Source organism: Tenrec ecaudatus, chromosome 1, assembly GCF_050624435.1.
Source record: "Tenrec ecaudatus isolate mTenEca1 chromosome 1, mTenEca1.hap1, whole genome shotgun sequence".
Classification (NCBI taxonomy): Eukaryota; Metazoa; Chordata; class Mammalia; order Afrosoricida; family Tenrecidae; genus Tenrec; species Tenrec ecaudatus.
This window is the reverse complement of record NC_134530.1, coordinates 116,703,188-116,728,648: the sequence shown is the minus strand read 5'-3', so window position 1 is coordinate 116,728,648 and position 25,461 is coordinate 116,703,188. Positions and strand designations below refer to the sequence as shown.

Here is a 25,461-nt window from a genome sequence, read left to right as displayed (position 1 = left end):
TCTAGATTTTGCACATACTTCTCCTCAGAATTCTTATTTTCTCCGTCTAATTACCCACCTCCTCAAAATGACTCAAAGATTAAGCCAAGCCTAAATGTCTTCAAGCAACTTTGTTCCCTTTCTGCCAGTAGTGGTATCTTGTGCTTTCAGCTTCTGGTAACACTGTTAGCTACATCTCTTGTGTTCTTTCGTCGCTGCTCCAACTTTCTATGCTGTGTTTTCCACAGAGACTGTGCATTCCTAGAGGTCAAGGGTCATGCTGTTTATACTTCTTGTGGGACTTTTAATTGTACAATATTGTGTTGCACCCTTTGGGGATTTTCAATAAGTATTTGTGAGAGTCAAATATTTTTGAATATGCAAATATATCAGGCTCAGTGGAGGAGCCTCATTGGTTGGAAATTGGAAAACACTGGGCTTTCCACTCTCATAAACAGTGACAGTCTTAGAAAACCACTGGGGGTCAATATGAGTCAGCACTGACTCTACAGCAATGCATTTGGTATAATTGGTTATCAGACTCAATGAAGCCCACTTTATTTTTTTAAGTCCTTCATTGTTTAAGCAGAAAGGTGTGTGGACGGTATTTTACTTCATTATTATTCTTTTCACCAATATGCACATTCTAACACTTTTTGACAACTGCTTGGAGGAGACAGAAGACATGCTTATCAAATTTCAAATGACACAACATTGGAAGTAATAAAGTATGCACATGATGGCATATTCAAAACTACTAAAATAGGATGAAGTAGATAATATTTAATAGGGAACTCCAAAGTTAGGTTTAAAAATGACATACCCAATTGTAGCCCAGAAAGATAACTCTAACACCAATTTCCAGAGCTGAAGTTCCTGGTTTTAACTGGTTGCTATGTTAACATGAGCCCAGAGTGGTACACAGGACTCTGTGCATAGTTAAGCTCAGGACCCTGGCTCGCACCTCTAGGTTCCAACTGAGACAAGATTGAGGTTGTCAAAGATTTCTTTTTACTTGGATCCACAATCCATGCCCACAGAACCAGCTGTCAGAGAAGCAAAGAACATATTGCATTGGGAAATTTTGCTGAAAATAACTCTTTAAAGTGTAGAAAAGCAAAGATGTAACTTTGAAGACTGAGGTGTCCCTGACCCCAACCAAGGCATTTTCAATTGCCTCATATGTATGGGAAAGCTGGACAATGGATCAGGAAGAAGAATTGGTGCCTTTGATTTGTGATGTTGGTGAAGAATATTAAAATTAGCATGAACTGCCAGAAATGAACATATCTATCTGGGAAGAAGTATGTACCCAGAATACTCCTTAGGAGGGAAGATGCCAAGACCTAGTCACTTAGGGCATTTCATCAGGAAGGATGAGTCCTTGAAGGGCAGCATGCTTAGTAAGGACCGTGAAAAAGAGGAAGATCTTCGACCTTCGACAAGATGAATCGACACAATGGTTGCAGCAATGGGTTGTAGTGAGCGCTAGTTGTAGCACAAGACTAGGCAATGCTTCCTTTTGTCACACACAAGGTCACTGTGAGTCAGAACCAAGGCAAAATGTACCTAACAAAAGGAACAAGGTGATCTTGATAGGGCAGAAGGGCAGCCTGGGGCTCCTAGGAGCTTTGCCTCAGACATGAAACATAGTGAGTCTTAAAGATCTGTCCTCTTACTTTTGGTCCTAACTCCCCAGTGTTAGAGTCACTGTGGTCACCTGGATTTCAACTCCTGGCAGCCCTGTATGTGTCACAGGAGAATTGTACTCCAGGGGATTTCATCGGATGAGTTTTCAGAAGTAGATCGACAGATTCCCAAGTCATCTCGGGTGGATTTGAATCTCCAGCCCTTAGGTGAGTAGCCCAGCATGTTAACCACCTACACCTGCCAGGGACTGCTACCCCTCACTTATGACCTCTCATTTTTAAGGTGGGAAATGCCATGCGGTATGGGTACATTCAAGTAACCCCGAGAGAAAGAAGGGATGGAGAGGAGGGCACCCGATAGAATCTCGGTGCTCCACTGGGATAGCTAGCATAGCAGGGTTCTCCGACATGTGTTCTCCTCACATCCTCATGGGACCAGAATGCTGGCGGGGCAGCTTTGGCCTAAGCCCTGGCATTGTGCCTCCACAGAAGCTCGTGTGCTCCGAAGGAGTGTACTTAGAAACATAGCTTCTGGAACAAGTGTGCTGCTGCAGTGAGTCCTAGTCAGATCACACAGGAAGAACATCGTTCTCTTTCCCCAAACTATCATTTGAGGAGTACCAGCAAACTGGTGTAAATTAAAAGGAAGATGTCCAGCATGCTGATGGGACAAGCAACCAATTCATTACTTTGGGTGGTTCTGGTCAAAGATCTAGGGAGAATTTGTATGGCCCAAGGGTGTTGGGAAGAATAAGTATCAATGTTGTCTTCTGATATGTCAGTTTTATCTTGTAAAGAATGGAGGCACCTTGGTGTCAGAATTAAAACAACAGGGTTAATGTTCCAGGAACCTGAACTCAAAGTGAAGAAAACATTATCTATTACAGCTCTTCAAAAGTACAGTAGATTTTGTAAGTGTGTGGGCTTTCATGTTCAAGAAAGATTGAGCATATTAAGGTAGCAGATGGACACTGGGCCTCCACTCAAGTACTCCCTCAATGCAAGAACACTTTGTTCTATTAAACTGGCATTCTATGATGCTCACCTTCCTGACACAACCACTGAAGACAAAGCGGGTGCATAAACAAATGTGGTGAAGAAAGCTGTTGGTGCCCCACTCTCAAAAGATATAGCATTGGGGGTCTTCAAGGCTTGAAGGTAAACAAGCGGCCATCTAGCTCAGAAGCAACAAAGCCCACATGGAAGAAGCACAACAGCCTGTTCGATCACGAGATGTCGAAGGGATCAGGTATCAGGCATCATCAGAACAAAAAATCCTATCATTGTGAATGAGGGGGAGTGCAGAGTGGAGACCCAAAATCCAGCTGTAGGCCACTGGGCATCCCCTTACAGAAGGGTCTCAGGGCAGAGATGAGTTAGTCAGGGTGCCATGTAGCAACGATGAAACATACAACTTTCCTCTAGTTCCTAAATGCTTCCTTCCCCCTCCCCCCCACTATCATGATCCCAATTCTACCTTACAAATCTGGCTAGATCAGAGGATGTACAGTGGTACAGATAGGAACTGGAAACACAGGGAATCCAGGACGGATGATCCCTTCAGCACCAGTGGTCTAAGTGGCGATACCAGGACAGTGGAGGGAGGGTGGGTTGTAAAGGGGGAACAGATTACAAGGATCTACATATAACCTCCTCCCTGGGGAATGGACAACAGAAAAGTGGGTGAAGGGAGACGTCGGACAGGACAAGACATGACAAAATAATAATTTATAAATTATCAAGGGTTCATGAGGGAGTGGGGAGGGCCGAGAAAAAATGAGGAGCTGATGCCAAGGACTTAGATCGAGAACAAATGTTTTGAGAATGATGAGGGCAATGAATGTACAAATGTGCTTTACACAATTGATGTATATATGGATTGTGATAACAGTTGTATGAGTCCCTAATAAAATGATAAAAAACAAATTAAAATAGATAAAAAAAGAAAGATTGAGCAAGTGCTGTAGAAGTTTTAACTGTAATTAAACAGCATTGGGTAGGAAGTTAAAGGACGGTTTCTAAAATTCCATTTAAATCTAATGTTCTGTGATTTAACCAGTCTTTGAACTCCACATACCCAAGGATCTTCCTCCTCAAATCCGGCAGAACCCATAGGTTATTTAATTTGGGCTTAGAGGGATTGAATTAGAGGCTAGGGCCATTATGAAAGGTGGCCATATCACGTTATGGGAAAATGAATGTTCAACGAATTTCTCAGGACTTCTGTGGAGTTCTGTAAGGGAGTGAAGGGAAGACTAAGGATAGGGGCAGAACGCCCAATAACCAGGAGCCAACGTTGGACACTGCCCAATGTCAGCGCATAGAGACTGTGCCGGAAACCCGTGCTCCTTGCTTCTTTACCTTGGCAGGCAGGCATTGGAGGAAAGCCTGCCAGGATCATTGTGCCTGAGCCCTGGTTGTCCTTGAAACCTTGTAAGTGTCTCACTCTGCCTCCAGTTCCTGTCCCCCACCCCACCCCACCCCACCCCAAGATGGCAAGGAACACCATCTAATAAATCTAGGTCTCATGTAAGGTCACTTGTAGACAAAGCCAAGGTGAAGGGAACTTGGGTGTGAAGAGGATTCTTACACTGGAGACTGAGGCCAAGTTCTGAGCAAGTGTGTGAGCGGTGGGTGGGTGGGTGGTGGTGGTGTGTGTGAGAAAGCATTTGTTCACAACAGAAATCATCTCATCCCTGGCCTCTTGACCCAAACCAAGTCCTCCCGTAGCTCTGCCCGAAGACCACCCGCTCAGCAAGCGCACGTTCAGGGCGTCGCTGGGGATGCACCTGCCGGGCAGACGCAGAAGGGTCGCGCTGGCTCCGGCGGGTCGGGCAGCTGACCCCGGCCCCTCCCCGGAGCACCCCGCAGGCCCGCCGGTCGCTCCGCGGCTCGGGCCGCCCCTCCGACTCCCACCCGGCTGCCGCAAAAACCGGGAGCGCTGGAGTGGGCGCGCGGGATGCGCGCGGGCCGGCGCCCGGAGCTCTGGGCATGCTCAGTCGCGCGGGCAGGGCTCCGGGCGCGAGGCGGGCTCCTCCTGCACCACAGTCAGCCGCTGCCGCCGGGACTCGCCGGGCGCTCGCCGGCTCTGTGCGCTCTGCCCGCGGGAGGACCCCGCCGCCGCCGCCGCCGCCGCGCCCCGCCGCCGCCTCGCCGCCTCCCGCAGCCATGGCCGGGCTCGGCCACCCCTCGGCCTTCGGCCGGGCCACCCACGCCGTGGTGCGGGCGCTGCCCGAGTCCCTGGGCCGGCACGCGCTGAGGCGCGCCAAGGGCGAGGAGGTGGATTTCGCCCGCGCCGAGCGGCAGCACCAGCTCTACGTGGGCGTGCTGGGCAGCAAGCTGGGGCTGCAGGTGGTGGAGCTGCCGGCCGACGAGAGCCTGCCGGACTGCGTGTTCGTGGAGGACGTGGCCGTGGTGTGCGAGGAGACGGCCCTCATCACCCGGCCCGGGGCGCCCAGTCGGAGGAAGGAGGTGAGGCTCCAGGGGCGCGGCCGGGGGGCGCGGCCGGCCGGCGGGGCAGGGCGGGGGGGCGGGCGTCCAGGAGTTGGCCCCCCGGTTAGTTGAAAACTTCCCATTTGGGGGATTGGGTGAGAGTGGGTGAGTCCGAGAGAAGTTCATTGTTGACGCCTCCCGGCCGTCGGTGGACGCATCGACGGACTGACGGAGTGTGGATCCGCGGGCGCGGGCAGGTGGGTGGTGCGGTGGGGAATCCATCTCAGGAGCATTTTTATTCCCGAAGATTCGAACGACGCCAACAAAGAGCACACCACTCTACGAGTGGGTGTCTCCCAGGAGGTGGGCACCGGGAGGGGCGCCGCCCCCAGCGGGCGGGCGAAGTCTGGGCCAGGGATCCTCTGTCCGTGACACTGGACGAGGGGGCCCGCCACTCCCCTGCCCCCAGTCGATCTCTGAGCATCCCAGGCCAGAGTACACTGGCGTCTGTGATCACAGGTGTGGGGGTATCCCAAGTTACTGCTCAGTGGTGGCAAGTGAACCGCAAAGACGGGAGGGCCAGCAGTTGGAAGAATGTGTGGCTAGGGCTTGTGGACTTGGGTAAAGGTGAGGGCGAATGGGCTTACTGTGGGCAGTGTTGCTTTGTGAGTGTGGAGGTTTCGATTAGAAATGATTGTTTGGCAAATTCCACAATTTTTATTCTCTCACTTTTAATTCACAGCAATTCAGAGAGCTTTTTGGGTTCTCAGGGGACAGTGGCTACTTTAAAATATTGCAGCTTGTGAACGTGGCTGTGATGGCTTTAGTTGGGAGGCAAAGTGAGTGAACTGGGATTTTAAAATGCAATCTGCCCATGAAGAGCCGACGCTCAAGACTCCCTCGTGGCTATTGGCGTCCAGCGGTTTCCATCATATCTGGAGATTTGGAGGTTTGGTTTTTCTTCCACATTGGAAAGACCTCACCGTGTTGTTGATTAAAAAAGGCTGCTTCTATACATGCCCCTCCGGCGCTTGGTGGTAGGACCAGTGTGGTCTGGGAGAATGAGTCAGTCAGGTGGTTTTTCTCACTGAGCTCATCACCTGTCTTCATCCTACCTTAGCAGGAAGCCAATGGAGTAACAGGCCTTTATCCACTTAGCACTTTTATCCCTTTTGCCACGCCTCTCTCTCTCTCTTTGGATCTGTGTGGTGCCCCAATCTATTTTTTAAATGATGTACAGCAGAACATGACACCAATCCAACCATTTCTTTGTGTAAAATTCAGTGACACTGATTATGTTCTTTCGGTTGTGCGATCCTTCCCACCTTTTTTTTTCCTCCCTCCCCTAGTCATGCCTCCCCCATTTACAAGCTCGATGTCCCGGTTTCTTATCTGGTCTTTCAAATGGCCACTGTTCTTTTGATCTCAGGTAGCTAGACCTTAAAATAACTCAGTGTTCTAGGCAGACATAGTGGATGTTAACCATCATTTGGTTTTGAGAAGACGTCCGGGATCATTTTGGTTTAAGGTGTAAAGATGACCCCAGGGCAGTAGTGTTCAGGGGTTCCTCTGGTAAGAAAGCCTGTCGAGACAACAGAGGCCTTTAGTAAAGTTGCTCAACGTTAGCCAGCAAAGTCTTGCTATACACCAGCAAGGAGAGAGCTGAGAGAATGTAGTGAAGCAATTGCATTTGCAATGGTACCTAGAAGAATAAAATACCCCGGGATTAATTTAATTAGGGATGTTAAAGACTCACCCAATGAAAACTAAGATGCAAGAGCAAGTCAAAAAGTATTGCCACGAGGACTCCAGTTCATACATGCACAGGTTTATTCAAAACCGAACTCATTTAACATTTCATAGACAAGTTCTCCCAATAAGACACTCACCCTTAGTCTCCTTAGGGTGCCTTCAGAAGAAGGAGACGAAAACGAAGAAAGGAGGCGGAGGAGGTTGTTCAAATGAAGCAGTGGACCATCTGGGGCACTTCAATTGGGCCAGTAAAAGGCAAGACAGAGAGGTCGGCTCCGATGGTTGTAGTGACTGTTTATGGTAATTATAAAGGTTCATCTTGATAGGATTTCTTAAAGGACATAACACGCTTCCCGGAGGCTTATTGTGAAACCGTTTTGAGAAAATTGAAAACTATGTGGGTGAGAAAAAGGCCAGGAAAGTTGTGTGAGGAATTTTTTTCCTGTCACAACAGTGCACTTGCTCATTCCTTGAAGACCGCAGTGCTGTCCTGAGAGACTCTTTACTGGGAAACTTTACCCTATCCACCTGACAGCCCTGATCTTGCCCTTTAAGACTTAATCCCCCAAGGATGTCAAAATGGCCATTTTGACATGGTGTAAATGAAAGCATACCTGATTCTCCAGAGGAGGATGAGAGACATGGAGTGTAAGACTAGACGTCCATAGAAGATATGTTAAGAAGCAACAGCTTCACAGGGTTTTCGTTGTTTAATAAGGTTTCTATGATTTTGTAGCAATATGTTTTGACTTACTTTCATCTAGCCGAAAGAGATTAAAAACTTAAATAAATGTAAAGAGGTTTCATGTTCATTGATCAGAAGACTCAATGTTGTTACCATGTCAGTACGATCCAAAGTGACCTATAGATTCAACACAATCCCCATTAACATTCCAGTTGCCTTCACAGAAGTGAAAAAAACCAATCCTTAACTTTCTACAGAATGGCAGAGGACCTGATAACTAATTTGAAACAATGTTTATTAAATCATTAATTTGAAACAGTAATGTTGAAAGAAGAGAAAGGGAGGAGCATTCTGACTTCTTCATTCTAGAACATTGTATACCTCTACAGCTACAGAAAGCCAAACAGGTTTGTGTTGGTGTAACAATAGACAGGGGACCAGTGGAATACAATTAAGAATTCAGAGGCAAACCTACACATCTATGGTTCGCTGGTTTCTTTACAAGGATATTTAATTCATTCAATGGGGAAAAGAAGAGACTCTTCCATAGTGTTGGGAAAACTGGGATTTCCACATGCAGAGGCAAGTTCCATGTCTTATGCCAAGCATAAAAAGAAATGCAAAGTGAAATATGAAAAGTAAAACCATGAAAGTCAAAGAAAATTCAGGCATAAGACTATGAGTCCTAGCTCTTAATAACAAAAGCCTAAATAAATAAGTGGATCTCGTTAAAACTTTTATCATTTATCAAAAGCAAAATTCACAGCAAGTCAGTTCAGACTCATACCAACCCTGGATAGGGTCTCTGAGATGATAAACTCTGACTGTTTGCTGACAGCTTCCTCTATCTCCTTTTCATTAACAACCAAGTGTCTAACCCACAAAGACAAGCCACCAGCTTGTATCTAATAACTATCAAACAATCAAAATGTACACAAAACCCGACAACTTAACAACAAAAAGACAAAGACCTCATTTTATCTTACACTGACAGGGATTATACCCTAATTTGAATACTTTGTCATATGTTCTAGGTATATATCTGAACTGGTTTTTATTGCAAAAGGAAACTATTTTCAAATGGTTCGCAGTTGATGCTGTTAGGTGCGGTGGAGTCCCTTCCAATTCCCAGCGACCCTTTGTACAACAGAATGAAGCATTACCTGGTCCTGTGCCCATCCTCACAGTTGTTATGTTTGAGCCCATTGATGCAGCCACTGTGTCAACCCATCTCCTTGAGGACCTTCCTCTTGTTCACTGCCCCTCCACTTCACCAAGCACTTTACCTTCTCCAGCGACATGCTCAAAGTATGTAAGATGAAGTCTTGCCATCCTCATTTCAAAGGAGCATTCTGTCTGTACTTCCTCCAAGACAGATCTGTTTGTTCTTTTGTCTAGTCTTAATTGCCTTTTGAAAGACCATTACCATACTTATTTGTCTAGCTCATTGTATTCCTTTGATAAACTCTTGTAAATTTTAGCTTTTCCTGTAATGATGAAGCGCCCAACAGTTTTCCTTCATGGCTCAAATTTTGAGGCATTCACTTTAATGCCAGCCTGGTGGCCGAATACCAGAAAGGTCACAAAATGCAGGACACCCCTTCCAAAAAATGGGGAAAAGCTCCACTGGGCAGAGCTTTGATTGTACGCCTTTTCCCCGCTAGGTAAGTATCAAGCAACTCACTCAGAGTTAGGGCACTCAGTGGCATCACCTAGGAAGGTCCTCTTTGGTCAGCGTGATTTTTTTCCTAAAAGCATTTTTGCTCGAACCTCAGTGTTGATGGCTGATTGGCGGCTGTGAAATTATGTTTCCTGCTCAGAAAAAATGCTGCAGAAACTATTGTGATGCTGAACACAGCTTACAAGGACAGCCCTAGGAAAAACTTGTGCATGAGTGGTTTTCTCATTTCAAAAAAGATTTGTAAATTGATGAGAAATCTTGTTCTGGACATCCATCAACTTCCTGAACAGATGCAAGTGTACACACATAGTGTATTTGGAGTTCATTCCATCAGGCCAATCTGTTAATCAAGCTTTCTATTTAGAGCAATGGTTCTCAACTTTCCTAATGCCACAGCCCTTTAGGACAGTTCCTCATGTTGTGCCAACTGCCCCAACCATAAAACTGTTTTCATTGCTTCTTCATAACTGTAATTCTGCTACTCTTATGATCAGGCTACCCCTGTGAAAGGGTCGTTCAACCACCACAGGGGTCGCAGCACACAGGTTGAGAACCGCTGATTTAGAGGTTCAGAAAAGATTGCGTAACAGGGAATGATTTTTAAAAAGCCTGATATGTGGCAGATGGGGGACTGGTTTGCCACCACGACAGTGTACCTACTCACACAGCCATCACAGAGGACCAGTTTTTGGCAAAAAAAAAAATCCCAGCATCCCTCTCTTGCCCTATGCACCTTCCTCACCTGACCTCACTCCATGAGACTTCATGTAGTTTCTGTGAGTGAAGAGGGACCTGAAAGGACACCTATTTGATGATGTAGAAGAGGTGAAGAGAAAAATGAAGGAGGTGCTGTCAGCTGTCCTAACAGATGAGTTTGAAAAATGTTTCCAAGAATGGAATCACAGATTTGACAAATGTGTTAAGTGTAATGGAGAATTCCTTTTTTTTTTTGTACTCCCTAGTATTTTTTTATTTTTTGTTTTGTCTTTTCCTTTTAAAAAAAAAACATTTTATTAGGGGCTCATACAACTCTTATCACAATCCATACATATACATACATCAATTGTATGAAGCACATCCGCACATTCCCTGCCCCAATCATTCTCAAAGCATTTGCTCTGTCTTTTCCTTTTTAAAATCATTTTATTGTGTGCCCGTACAACTCTTACCACAATCCATACATCCACCCATTGTGTCAAGCACATTTGTGCCATCATTATTCTCAAAACATTTACTTTCTATTTGAGCTCTTGGTATCAGCTCCTCATTTTTCCCCTCCCTCCCCAATACTCCCTCCTTCCCGAACCCTTGATAATTTGTAAATGGTTATTATTTTGTCATGCCTTACACTGTCTGACATCTCCCTTCACCCACTTTTCTGTCATTTGTCCCCCAGGGAGGGAGTTATATGTAGATCCTTGTGATCAGTTCCCCTCCCCCACCCCCACCTACTCGTCAACAACCTTAGATGATCTCAGCATCACGACTTCCTGATTTTATGACTTTGGGAAAGTGCTTCATGCCCTGGTTTTCTCCCCTGTCAAATGGCTGTAATGACACCTATATCACAAAGCTCGTGACCTAAATGTACTAGTCCATCTGAAACCACTATGACAGGATAGCTCCTGAATGTTGACAATCCTGACTAGTCACTTTTAATGGTGTAGGGTGCAGGGGAGCGTTCTCAGACCGGCTCCTTCTAAATTTGCTATTTGGTGCTGCTTCCCAGCGTGGGGCCCTTCCTGAAGTGTGGTCTTTCCGGAGGTGCCTTTGCCATTGCACACGACCTGGATCACCAGGGTCACAGGCCTTCCGGCCAGGGTGAAGAATGTGGGCAGTCTGAAGGTCTGGGTGCTTTTTCAGAGCAAGGCCACGTAGGGCCACACTCTGGCATCTCTTAGTGTCAGTTCAGTGCCTTGGCAAGTGTCCATAAACACTCTGAGTGAGTGAGTGAAATGCTAACTCAGTAACGGATCAGTTGGTGTCATGTACCTTGCGCAAGCCAGTACTAAATGGGATCCCCTGTTTTTCCACCTTTGACAGGGTGCCGTCTCCTTCCCACTTTTATCTCACGTGTTTCCGTGAGGAAGTGTGAGAGATCCTGAGCCCAACCACAGATTTTAGACATCACCTTCCCAAGCATAGATTTACTTAGTTCCCCCGTTATGAACTCCCATAATCCCTTGTCCTTTCTTCTGTTGTCTTTGTCAACCCATGTGGTAATCATCTGCATACCTTACTGTACACCCATTGCTCGATAGACTGTGAGGGCAGGGATGGTGGCTGCCGTGTTCAACACTTTCCCCCCAGTCCCCTGCATGTAATAATTATCAACAAATAATTTGTTGAACAAAACTCCCCATGATTTCATGTTACCCCTACTTCTGGCTTCTTATGACAGATTTGATATTTTGCATTCATTCCCAATAGCGTCCCAACTGCTTCATTACAAGTGTAGGTGGTTTTACAACTTTTTCTCTCTGGTTTTCACTCTTGCATATATATGCATATAGTTTTATTTTACAAAATCCAGAGAAGTTCTTCCTTAACCAAAATGTCACATTTACTTATTTGTCTTCCGGGAAGGCCGGAGAACTGAGCTCGAGAGTGCCTGTTCATGGTCTGCTAGAATAGCGTTTCCAAGGATTAATAAAACCCAGACCAGGTCTCCTAGAAACTAGAGTTCTCCTCTCTAAACAGTATATTTAGAATCTCAACAAGTAATAGTAACTGTCTAATGAGCTCTGTCTTCAGGAACATAAATATCTTAAGTGTGCATAGTACTCTAGAGATAAATTAGTCAGAAGGAGCCTGTTGTCATGATTTAATTGAGTCCAGCTTCTGTTTTAGGGGAGGAAAAAGTAAACAGTGTTGCCTATTAATGCCATTTATTGAAGAGCTACAGTAGGACAAATGATACAGTGTGTGGATTGTTGTTTTGTTTTTTAAGTTTTGATGTTTGGTATAGCTTGTACATGCCTGTAGTACAGATTCACAGAGTATAAGGGAAAATGCAGTCCAAGTAAGTCTCCTCCCCTGTACCTTTTGTACCCTGGGTATGCAGTTCACGTCCTCAGGGGCTGCAACTACTAAGACTGTTCCACAAGTTTCCTTTCAGAGGTTTCTTCATACCTAATAAATGATTGACCAACAGAGCTTACTTAAGCAAAATTGTGAAATATTTTCTGTGCCCCTTTGCCCTTCTTTCAGAGTCTTTTCCAAGTACCAAGTGTGAATTATGTGGGGTATTCTGTCTAGGAGAAACCTCACACAAATGCATTTTCACCAAGGTAGTAATGGTTTTAATTATTCATCTCTGAAGCATTTCCACTCTTAAGGGCTGAGTTAGGAAGAAGGAGCCCTCTTGGTGCAGTGGGTTAAGCATTGGATTGCAAACTGCAAGGTCAGTGGTTCAAACCCAACAGCCTGCTCCATGGAGAAAGATGAGGTTTTCTGCTTCCGTAAAGATTTATAGTCTCTTTGGCCCTCCAGAGTGACATTGGGTCAAAATCAACTCCATCACTATGGATTTGGGGTAAGAAAGAAGCCAAAGCTAAGCAAAAGGCAATAAATCCTCAAGATAGAATTTGGAATGAGGGCATTCCTGAAGGTGGAGAGCAATATATATTTGGATGGAAGTGGTGCCTCTTAACTATTCAGCTCAATGCGATTTGCTTCTGAGTTTATTCCTTGTTGAGGAAACAAGGTCATAATTAACCTGATCCCTGAGGCAAGGTGAGCAAGACCATGTTGATGAACTGTAGTTAGTACATGCCAAGTTTGTCTATTTGTGTGTGCGCATGTGTGCAACATGCTCCTTATAAATTGTTATAACTAAGCCTCTCAAGAATTTTAAAAAATAGTATTGTTATTATCCTATTTTTTTAAAAAAGGAAACTGAGACACACACACACACACATGCACACACCACTAATTCACATTGCTAATAAGTGGCAGAACAGAGATTTTCCTGAAGCTATCAGCTCATGTTTGCTTGAAGTGATTAAAACCAGCTTGGATTAATCTTAACAATATTAAGGTGAGACAAATAACCACCTGAATCACATTTTACACACTAACAATATACGGTTGAACTTGGACATTACCTAAGGTGATTCTTTTATTTCGCATCGCTCATAAATGAGAATTAGGTCGTGTTTATTTGTCCTAGTAAAAATAATAATAATTATTATTCAATCATTCCCAGACTGTTCACCACAGACGGTTAAAGCTAAGTAGACATAATGGTGTGCTTGCTTTTTATAATGCACACGTTTTCCCAGAGATTCTGTTCAACTTCAGGTAAGATGACCTCCATCAACCATAATTAGAAATCACACTAACTCACACCAAGATAGGAGGTGAACATGCAGGAGACTTCCTGTGGCAACAGATGAGCAGCTCTGGATGAATCCTCCGCTGCAGCTGCTTAGAACAGCTGCTGCTTTCCAGGTTGTTTCTGTTCTAACCGGTCTGCATGGCCTTGGCAGCAAACGTTTGGACAGTGATATGTTTCAAAACCAGAGATGCATCTAACACTGTAATCTATTCGCATACAGAACAAGGCTATAACTAGGGAGTGACTTTGGTTAGATATGCTTTGGCTGAAAATGCACATCCTGCAGAGATTGTTAAGACTCATTAGAGAATCATTAGGACACTGAGAAGGCAGGGATACATCTCTTGTAATTCAGATACTCTGGATAATAGCTCTGTGTGCATCTGAACGCTCACTGAGCTCAGAGTTCTTCAGAATTAGTTTGATTATAATAATAGTCAGTGTGCATTTATTTTAAACCACAGCCTCAGAGAATCTACTTAAAGACTTTTGAACACTGATTTACTTTCCACTCTCTTTGTATAGTAAATAAATTATTCATGGCTTCTTATGAGCTTTGGTATGAATGTGGAGATGCTGGTTTACAATATGAGTGCTGGCTATTATTTATTTCATAAACCTTTTCCATAAAAATTTGCAACCACTTCAGAAAGCTAAATTTATCCTTGACTTGCGATCTCGGTATATGAATGTGTTCAACCTCCTTATCCAGGGGGGTATCATAATTGAAGATAAAATAACTAAATTCTTAATTAGAAAAAGGCTTTATATCATCTATATAAGAGGGCTTCAAAAAATCTATGGAAAAATGAAATGAAAAGATAACTGAATTTTTCCACAGAGTTTTTGAAGGCCCCTCCCTGCTCCACTCTCCCCCCCCTCTGTAGAACATGGTGCCTGCTGCATCCCAGGTGGTCAGTAAATGTTTACTTAACCATAACTAAATCTCCGATGTTCCATCAAAATGCTCACCTGACCTTTGATGCTCCTGTCTGTTGCTCTCTTTAGACTGATATGAGGGATTCAGTCTGTCAAAGCCAGCAGGCTCGTTTCACATGCAGGCACCGCTCATGCGAACAGACAAGCAGGAGTAATCCCAGCACAAGCCCCATCGAGAAATGTGTACATGTAATGCCAGCCTCGTTCACTTGGTCTTGGTCAAATAATTTAATAATGCACACTGTCTTCCTGGAGCCGCGTGCTGAAGGAGTAGGAATGTCATGTAGAAAGGAATAAATCAGCAGACTCCAGCCTCTTTATTTCTAATGTCCAGACCAGCCGAGTAAGTACGACAAGAGGAATGGGCACGGCAGACTGCAAAGGCTAAAGTACAGCTTCTTACAGGGCTGCCTTAATGTTGTCCAACAGATCAATGCGGGCCAACGCCGGACTCATTTAGGGAGTATAACGTTAAGCAGCTTTTACAGCTGGGGTGCCTTACAGAGGTCAGTTGTTATTCCAAAGAAGATGTATACATCTGTCTTTTGTTTGACTTGAGTGTAAATTTGTGACTAAACCCTTGCCTTTATTAAAAATGTTTACCTTGAAGAAATACTGATCTTTTCTAACGTGCTTGTGGCAAGACCTATGAACGTCCTGATTGCATTAAACGGACTCTGCTTTTGACGCTAGGACCTGCATCGTTCAGCTTGTTACACACTCAGTCATCATCCTTGATGGGCCAGACCCAATTGCTAGGGAGACTAGATAGATCGGACAGCACTGGCCCTGGAGCCCCTCGGAGCCCAGGGCAGGAAGCAGACCGCTGCAGATCCTGGCAAGCTGTGGGGCAGGTTTTATGACGGGGCTCTTCCTCGGGTGCAGAAACTCCGGGACGTGACGGACCCGCACCAGGGCTCTCCAGAAGAAGCAGTTAAAAGGAAAGAGTAAGTGAGTTAAGTGAACCAGAAGACAAAGAGGTATGCCCTCCAGAAGTAAATAAAACAAAAGCCAAAACCCCTGTGAGATAGCATGAGGGTGATATTACAGCAAGCGTTAATTTCATTAATGTTGTAAAGAATGCAGAATTAAACAACAAAACGCGGCTTCCTTCGTGCCGTCTCGGGTCTCTGGAATTTCAGATATTCTCTGTAGCAGTGTTTCCTCTTGGTCAGCTCTCATTCCCTATTCTTCACACATGATCTAGGCGGATACGGCACCACCTCTGTGACGAGCACAGTTGGGAACAATGTAGCCCACCATGGACTGCACTGAAGTCCAAGACCAGGTCCATTGGTGTTGCAAGAATGACACTGAGATTGTGGCAAAACATTTTAGAGTGGGGGAGGGCCTGAGAAATCATCTGTGTTGCTTCCTGGACAGTGGTTTCTTCCTTGGGCCCCAAATTTGCCACATTGGAAGTATCAGGAAAACCTGGCACCCCTAAGTACATAGGCAGTTATGTAGAGTTAAGTAGAGCTTATTAGAGTTATGTAGCACCTTGCGTATGCCAATGTCATGCAAGAGAAAATTAATTGCTTTTTGCTATTGATTGTGTTTTAATCCACAAATCGTTCCATCCTGAAGGTAGACAGCATGGCATCTCCAGCCCCTGTAATCAAACGCAGACGAAACTGAGCCTGTGTGTGCAATGTAATGATGAGTCACCCCTTGTCGAAGCTCGAGAGGGCAGCATAGTGGGGAATTGGACATTCTCCTGGGTTTTATGAGATGCATTGTAAACTTTTCATTCATGCTGAGACACACCATTCTTTCCAACTCAGAGGTGCTGTACTTTGTTTTTAGAATCAGATTGCACTGGGTGAAAAGTCAAGGAGTAGGAGATGATGGTGGTGAATAGGGGGAGATGATAAAATATATTTCAGAGATGTGATTGCGTTTTGAGGAATAAAAAATGTTGGGTTTTATTCAACCAAAGATTTACACTGGTTCTATTTAATTAACCAATCATATAAATTCATGGTTGCTAATGATAATCCATTATGAGATGAAGTTGAATTTGTTAAATCTATTTTTCAAAGGCTCTGCTTACTCAACCAATTATAGTACATTTGATAAGTTATTTTTCCTGTGGAAAAAGTTACATTAAAGTCATTGGAATTGCATAAGATCCCCAGTCCCACATCATCTCTATAGGCCCCCATCACTTTACCCAGTTATCTGCCAGTTGAATGAGAATCAGTTAGCTTGAGAAATGGAGAGTAAGTGGTTTTGAGGTATGCGCTTTAAGTCAAGTTTCATCTCAACTAAAGGCTTGGCTTGACATGATTGTTCATTTCTCTTAAATCTTTTAGTGTGCTGACTTTTCTCCTAATGGTAAAATTTCCATTTTGTTTTCCAAATTTTGTCTTTAGGTAACTTTTAGTGTTCGACCATGACCCCTGGCTTTCTTGATCTTCTTTCGTCTGACAAGTGCAGCATTGTAAGGGAGGACAGAGCCTACTCTAAGGGTCGCTGGTCTCTTCTCTTCTCTGTCCCTCTCAAACTAAGCATCTCTGATGACCAAGGACTGTTCAGCCTCCCCTAATCTCAGTGCCCCCCTAAACCCCCTGTTCTAGGGACCGAGCTCTCCTGATAACTCGTCTAAAGTACCCGAGATGGAGCCTCACCATCCTTGCATCTAAGGAGCATTCTGGTTAGAATTCTCCCAAGATACATTTATGTGTTCTTTTGGCAGTCCATAGTACTTTAAATAGTTTTTACCGGCACTGTGGTCCACATGCATATGTTGCTCTTTGGTTCTCCTTATTCCGTGTCCAGCTTTCACATGCACACGAGGCCATTGAAAACACCAGGGCTTGGGTCCAGGACACCTTAGGACTCAAAATCACAGCCTTGCTTTTCAACACATTTAACGCGGCATTGTGGAGCAGATTTAATTTGAACAATTAGTAGCGAATTAGTCTGTGATTACAGGCAAAGAGAGCTTTTGGTTTTCATGTCTAACTCTCTTATCTCTCCATAGCTGAGCAGCCGATGACTAGACTGTGGTGTATTCCCTTGTGTTTGCTCTTTTGCCCCCTCCCTCCAAGGGTGCTTTGAAGATTTCGAGAAGAGACGTTAATGACAGAAGCAAACTGGAGAAATGGCGTGTTTTCAGGAAAAGGGTTTGGAATGGCGCATCTTGGCGCTGTAATTACCGGAGGGAAAGGGGCAGTGCGCTTGTCATGTTGGTGTCTGCAGTTTTCTTTGTGAGCACTGAACTGGATAACTGAAGCCTCTGAGTGGTTTGCAAGGCAATTGAGGATTAATATTGCTTCTAAACGGGGCCCAGGAGAGATGCTTCTTGGTGAGGGGTGAGGTAATAGGGATTTAAGTTAGAACATTTTCCTGAAAGTAAATGCAGAAAAACACATAAGCTATAGCCCACCGGCCTGAGTGCAGTTACGATTCTGTGCACGCACCCGAAACACTTGCCTGCCCTGAGGTCAGCCTAATGACTGGGAATTCCACAGATGTAACAGCCACTGTCCCTTTGGCCTGTTTTCATCACACACACACACACACACACACACACACACAGTTTACATACATTCCTTATCAGGCTTAGATTAAATCAGTTTTGTAACAATGCCTGCCTTGTGAATTATGCTTGGTAGTAATGTATGCCATCAAAAGTGCCTGGAGGAGGAACTTGTGACTTAAATTTTATTCATTTTTTCCTCTAGCCCATGTGTATGTACATAAACGAATTCTCCATTTTGACTGGACTCATCAACCTATGGTTACCCCCACGCTGGTCACCCTCCTGAAATGAGATTTTCTGGGGCTGTCAGTGAAGAAGAGTCTGAGTAGTTCCAGAGCTCTGCTGCCCTTTATCCTCTTTGGGGCTGTAAATTCCCTGCATAATGCCATAAATTTGCCCCCATAGTTGGTGAGTTCTGGGCAGTGATTTTCACATCTTAAATTTCAGCTCATTAGTGGGTCATGGAATCAACTTAGTGGGCCATTCCAGTTTGCCCCACCCCCTTTCTAATGAATGGAATCTCAAGCTACTGCTCTTCCTATAATTTTCTTTATTCTTTTGATCTTCTAGTCACTCTTTCCCAAAGTGGGTGAACTGTCCCCAGGGATGGGGGGATGCTAGAATGATCCAGGAGCGCCTCAAAAGCAGATTCCCCTACTTTATCCTGGATTATGGGCTACAGTACAAACGTTTCTAATTGTGGGGAGAGGCACTGCTTTTTCATGCTTGCTTGTTTTTCTGAAAAGGGGTGGCAGGACAAGTAAGTGTCTGCCTTTCAAATATCAGAATGCATGACCCATAACACAGCTACTTATTAATTTATGTGACCTTTATGTCCTTTAGACACATACACACTTGTTTGGGGGGGTTGCGATGCAAAATATATATTCTTACCATGCGTTATGGTCAGATAGGTTTGAAATCCATTTATTTAGGAGATCAAAACAACACTGCAATCCATACCAGCAGTAACAATAGAGTTTGGTTTGTTGCAAAGGCACGTGACTTCCACTGAGCAAAGGAGCAGTTAGGTCTGAAACACTAGACGCTCTTCTAAATGCAGACAAATGCACTGGATGGAGAGGAAGGCGGGAAACAAACAGTGTAGGTAGAAAGTCTTTGACTTTTCTAAGTGACGAGACACTCTCAGATATCAAGGACCCCCTTCCATTAATAAAGTGAATATTTCCACATACTTATAAGTGATCATTCATTTGTAAGTGAAATGATGACTTTGTGATATTACAGCCCAGCATGGCAGAGGTGCTGGAAGCAGCTCCCCTTTTAAGAGTCCCATTTCAGCTTAGTACATCTTCCTGTGTGATTGACTCCAGTGTCATTTCTTTCTTTTTATTTCCAGTGTCATTTCTCTGGTACCCTGCTGCCCACTGATGTCCCTGCCTGCACCTTCAGCTAGTCCATCCACAAACCCATCATGACTTGAGGTGCTAAATAATCACAGGCACCCCAGTGTTTGTTACCTCCAGCTAGCACACCCCTTACAGAGAGCTGGTGTCTCAAAATCTGGTGGCAGACTCCTTGTCTCCTATAACATCCCTTCAGTGGTTTATTTCCAGGTTCCCTGAAGGATAGAAGAGGTCAGCTACGAATTGAAATTGTTTATTGCTTATTAACGATATAAGTGGAAATTCACTTCTATCATCCATAAAACTTGGAGTAGTATGACTACCCCATAACTTTCTTATGATCCCCAAGTCAACCCACTTCCATTGAATCAAATCCGATTCATAGTGATCCTATGTAGGTTTTCCAAGGGTGTAAGTTTTTACAGGAGGAAACAGCCTCATCTTGCTCCCACAGAGCTGCTAGTGGGTTGATACAAGATGCAATTTTATATTAAAACTACAAGAAAAAAACAATGCTGCCAAGTCGATTCCAACTCATAACAACACTATGGGTAGGGCAGAACTGCCACTGTGGATTTCCAAGACTAACTTTAAAAAAATCATTTTATTGGGCCTCAAACAGCTCTTATCACAATCCATACATACATCAATTGGGTCGAGCACATTTGTACATTTGCTGCTATCATCATTTTCAAAATATTTTCTTTCTACTTGATTCATTGGTATATGCTTCTCATTTTCCCCTCCTCTCCCCACCCTCCCACTCTCCCTCACGAACCTTTGATAATTTGTAAATTATTATTATTTTGTCATCTCTTACACTGACCGATGTCTCCCTTCACCCATTTTTCTGTTGTCTGCCCCCCAGGGAGAGAGTTATATGTAGATCATTGTGATCAGTTCCCCCTTTGTCCCCCACTTTCCCCTTCCCCTCCAGGTATTGCTACTCTCATTTTTGGTCCTGAGGGGTTTATCTATCCTAGATTCCCTGTGTTTCTAGCTCTTATTTGTACCTGTGGTCTAGCCAGATTTGTGTGGTAGAATGGGATTCATTATAGTGGGCAAGAGGAAGTATTAAAGAACTAGAGGAAAGTTGTGTGTTTCATCAGTGCTATACCGCACCCTGACTGGCTCATCTCTTCCTTGTTACCCCTCTGTGAGGGATGTCCAATTGTTTACAGTTGGGCTTTGGGTCTCTACTGTGTACTCTCCCTCATTCACATTGATGTGATTTTTTTGTTCTGGGTCTTAGATGCCTGATACTTGGTCCCATTGATACCTCATGATCACACAGGATGGTGTGGTGTGCTTCTTCCATGTGGGCTTTGTTGCTTCTCAGCTAGATGACTGCTTATTTATCTTCAAGCCTTTAAGACCCCAGATGCTGCATCTTTTGATACCCAGGCACCATCAGCTTTCTTCACCACATTTGATTATTGTACCCATTTTGTCTTCAGTGATTATGTCAGGAAGGTGAGCATCACGGAATTCCAGGTTATTAGGACAAAGTGTTCTTCCATTGAGGGAGTGCTTAAGTAGAGGCCCAATGTTCATCTACATAGATCGATATCCCTATCGTTATATATAAATATATTTACATATGTGCATGCCTGTATTTAGACGTCTATAAATTTCTTTTGCCTCCTAGTCCTTTCCTCTATTTCCTTTTACTTACCTCTTGACCCACTATCATGTTCGGCCTACATTCAGGTTTCAGTAATTCCTATCGATTACATTGCCCTTGATCAAGCCCCACAGCACCATCGAATTTAGATCACTTGTTGTTCCCTTGACCTTGGGTTGGTTGACACCCCTCTTCCTTTCCCCCACCTCCCCCTTTCCCATGGCTACCCCCAACCGTTAGTCCCGTTGTTTTCTCCTCCAGAGTGTTTATCCCGACTATCTTATCTAGATAGACTTTCAGAGACAATAATAAGCACAAAAACAAGACAGAGAAAAACAAAGCAACGAAAGAAAACAAAAGTGACAAAAAAAGAAAAGCCTATAAATAGTTCCAGGTATGTTTGTTGACCTTTAAAAGTGTTTTCCGGTGGAGCCTGATGGGGTGCCACACCCTGGCTCCAAAGCCTAATTTTGGTATTCACCAGGGACTTCCTTGCTTTGCTCCTCTTGCTGCTTTGTCGCACACCCGTAGCATTCCACCGAAGTGTGGTGGGGTCGGATCAGGCACAATTCAGGTACTGCCGTTTCTATACTTCCTCTCTGTATCCTTCTGATCACCTGAGTGAATGCTTAGGCAACATCTGCCTTTAAACATACCACTTAATCTTGAAATGGCCATATATTGTTAAATTTCAGTTAACATTTCTAATATTTTACATAGTAACCATGTCTTCCGTTGAGTCTTGGTCTCATGTCTCAGCTACATCACCTTGGACGATTCATAAGTTTCAATTTCATGTACAATACATTTTTCCTGCTTCTCAGGGATGCTGAAGGTCCAAGGGTTCTGAATACAGCGATGGCCTAAAGGAGCGTGGCACCAGCTGTGACATTGTAATGAGGAGAGTTAGAGGCTGCGTAAAGCTAATGACTGTAAGATAACATGGAGACCGGCCATTATCTTACGCCTCCAGCAGGTTTGAGGGGGGACTATATGCAGAAGCAAACTTACATACAAAAGGGATAGACAAAGGAAGGGAGCAGAGATGCCTGCAGCATGGACAGCCCAGGGCCTCTGACTTTATTAGAGGCAGGCTTACATATCTTTCCTGATTGTAGCCTGCAACTTGTGACAGGATTACAAAATTAGACAGTTCACTGTTCTTTGAAGGTTTACAAAGAAGCATTAGCACATCAGCCAACTTATTCACAGACAGAGGGGAGGGTAAGGTTGGGAACATGAAGTGACTGATAGTTTGCAGTCTGCTGCCTTCTGCAGCTTTGTCAGAACAGGAGTCAAGTGTGCACTTACCTCAGGCGGAGAGACAGGCTAGCCATTGCTTCTGCAGCTCCCATTCTGAGCCATCAGCATTCTCCCACAGGCCATGAACTGCGGAAGGTGGGGGTCCTGTCTCGTTTGCCTAAGGAGCAAAGAACTTTACCCTACATTCGTGTGAACTAGAGGTGGCCAGCCTGTTCTTGATGATTTCTGATGATATTAGAATTAACTAATATCTCTTACATAATAGCAATCACAGGGAAGCTTTGACAACACTCTGAAAGAGGTCCTGTTCTTAAAAGTTTTCATTCAGTTAACTTTTTAAAAAAATGCTGTCTACCACTTATTAGTAGGGTGAACTTGGGAAAAGAACCTTTTGTTGCTTATTAAAAGAGTAGCTACTTTGATTCATTAGATGTTTGATTCGATAATTGTTCAGTTTTTTTTCTATTTATAAACCCACAAAGTAAACAAACATGATGCCTATCCTGACTTAGCCTGTAGTTTAGTTAAAGCAGGGGTCCTCAAGCTTTTCAAACAGGGGGCCAATTCTCTGTCCCTCAAACCCCTTGGAGAGCCGGAATATAGTTTTTAAAAAAAAACTATGAACAAATTCCTATGCACATATATCTTATTTTGAAGTAAAACAACCAAACAGGGTAAAAACACCCAGCGGGCCGGATTTTGAGGATCCCTGAGTTAGAGAAACATGAAATAAATAATCAAATATATAATGTGTCCTTAAAATAAGGGTGAGGAAAAAGACAGTTTGCTTCATCTGGTTGTAAAAGACAAGAGGTGTACTGGGCTGAATAGTGTCTCCCACCCGAATTACACCCACATGGAATCAATCCCACGCCATGACTTTCTGTGGAAACAGGGTCTTTGTAGTTGTAGTCAGATCAGGGGGGCCCTACTCCAGTAGGATGGGCCCTAAATCAATTATGGCGGATGACCTGATGACAAGCAGAGTAGACACCGCCGACGCAGGCAGTGGAGAGTCCACATGCAGACATTGGAGCACTGTGTGTATCAGGCAAAGCACACCTAGGCTGGTCTGCAACCACTGGTGAGATCCAAATCATTTACAGCCGTTCCCTGCTGCCCTAATTACCATTTCAATTATAAAAATGAGAAACCCAAAGGTAGGTTATTATTTCACAGCTAATCCTTGAATATGAATAAAAGAGGTACACAAAACTAGATCGTGTTATAAGATAGGGTTTTACAATACTAAATGAAAAAATATGAAATACCTGACCAACAAAACAATAAAACTGTTACTGATCTACATGTTGCTTCTTGATTGGCGTGCTCACTGACAATATTCTTTGCTTTGATCCGAGCATCATCAGCTGTGTGACTGGACCATAACCATCTTTTCACTGGAGGAGTAGGGTCCCATTCCTGTAGAGGCAGGCCACGTAGACAGTAGTCATTGTGTTTGATATGGTAGAAACACTTTGGCAGCTTCTCATCCCCGAACAGATTATGTTCGTCTTTGAAAAATCCCCTTTCCAATTCTGGTGAAGTTACAGCAATTGCCCTAGCAACGTGGTTAGCTCTTTGACACTTTCTGGAATCAGATTCATAATCTCCCAGGGGAATTCGGGGCATTGCGCAAAGCTGGGAAGAGTGACAGCATGACGCCCGCTCACGGTCACTTTTGCAGTCTGGCCCTTTTTCTCTTTATGTTGTTCTTTGTTTACTGAAGTAACAAATGCAAGGGAATCAAAATGTAGCACTTCATCAAAAGCATCGATGAGTTTGATGAAATAAATATCACATGCATATTTTGTACCTGTGGACAGAGTGAACATCACTCCTGGCGCTTAGGATACACGATTGCATAGCTGAATGTTCAAAACAAGAGTGAGGAGTGTAAATTTGTCATTTCCATGCTGATGACTGTCCAGCTGCTCACACCGAACTCAACAGAAAATTAGGCATTGGTTCTGCCAAACTGTGTGAACCGGCTGAACCCCACCCCTGCCTGCGTCCACCAGAACCTGGAAGAGACAGGAGGATTGCCTAGAGCGTGGCTCTGAGGACACTGTGACCTCATCCTTCCAGCCTTTGGAACCTGTGGAACCATGTGGCACATTCGGCGCTCAGTTGCTAACTAGAAGATTGGTGGTTTAACCCACCGGTGGCTCCCCAGGAAGAGGAACTGGCTAGTCCACTGCAGTAAGATGACTGCCCAGGAAACCCGAGAGGGAAGCTTTCCTCAGTCACGTAGGATTGCTGAGAGTCGAAATCTAAACTTGGCATCTGTAGCAGTAGCCCCATTGTATGCACCATCTGGACCTCTGAAACTGAGCCCCCAGCCCTGTCACCCTCTGCATTAGTCCTAGAACTACATCAGCCCCTTGAGAGCATCTGTCGCCATGGCACCTCGTGTGACTGACTGACTCCTGGAGAGAGCCCTCTAACCAAAGGGGACCCAGGAGACCAGTAGAATCTGGTTTGGGTGCTGGATACACTTTACAGAGATAGGTGGCTCCATATATTGTGTACACAAGTGTGTTGCTTTGCATCCCTTACTTCTTGTCACCCTTATGGCTCCCTCCATTTTAAAGATGGGCAAACGAAGGAGCAGTCAGTCACTTGTCTCAAGGCCAACCCAAACCACAAGCCCACTGCCGTGGAGCCGATTCCTGCTCATATAAACCTCACAGGACAGGGAGACCAACCCCACTAGGGTTTCCAAGGATGCAGATCTTTATGGAAGTAAACTGCCATGTTGTTCTCGCATAGAGTATCTGGTGAATTTGAACCGCTGCATTTCAGTTAGTAGCTGGGTGCTTTAAGAGCACAAGCAGGTCTCCTTTGCTTAATTTAATCTCAAATAGGTTTAGTTACTAAATACTGATTAGGAATCAGGTCTTTCTGACCCCAAACTGAAGGTCTTGGTCATTGTACACAGAACAAGACCAGGTCTATTCTCCAGCCCTTGGAGAATGAGACAGGCTTCCCCCCACGGGGTACCTGTCCCATCGATTAGTGAGAACACAGGAGCATGGGAGACCAAGGGTGCGCCTGCTGAAGGCAGTTTCAGCCCAGTCACGCCCAGTCTTTTGCCCCTCACCTGTGAGGCTGTGGCACAGAAACCTTGCTCACCCAGAGGGTCACAGGAAGGAGAAGCAGTGGTAAAGTGAACACATCAGAACCATGGCACCCCTGCTGAGTTACACAAGTACAAACGTGGGCTTTCTTCTGGAAACATAAGTGTGTCTCTCTCCTACAAGA

General features: G+C 44.5%; 1 protein-coding gene across 2 annotated transcripts in view; it reads left to right on the top strand.

Annotated features, from left to right (window-relative positions):
* The first annotated feature begins 4,671 nt into the window (after positions 1–4,671).
* DDAH1 (dimethylarginine dimethylaminohydrolase 1) overlaps positions 4,672–25,461 on the top strand; it is a 155,582-nt gene continuing 134,792 nt past the window's right edge. Inside the window, exon 1 of one of the 2 annotated variants that reach the window (XM_075557853.1) lies at positions 4,672–5,099. In XM_075557853.1, coding sequence (XP_075413968.1) covers positions 4,797–5,099 — 303 coding nt within the window. In that variant the 5' untranslated portion in view covers positions 4,672–4,796. Of the gene's footprint in view, positions 5,100–5,279; positions 5,318–25,461 lie in introns of those variants that run through there. The other variant, XM_075557863.1, reaches the window with a different exon arrangement.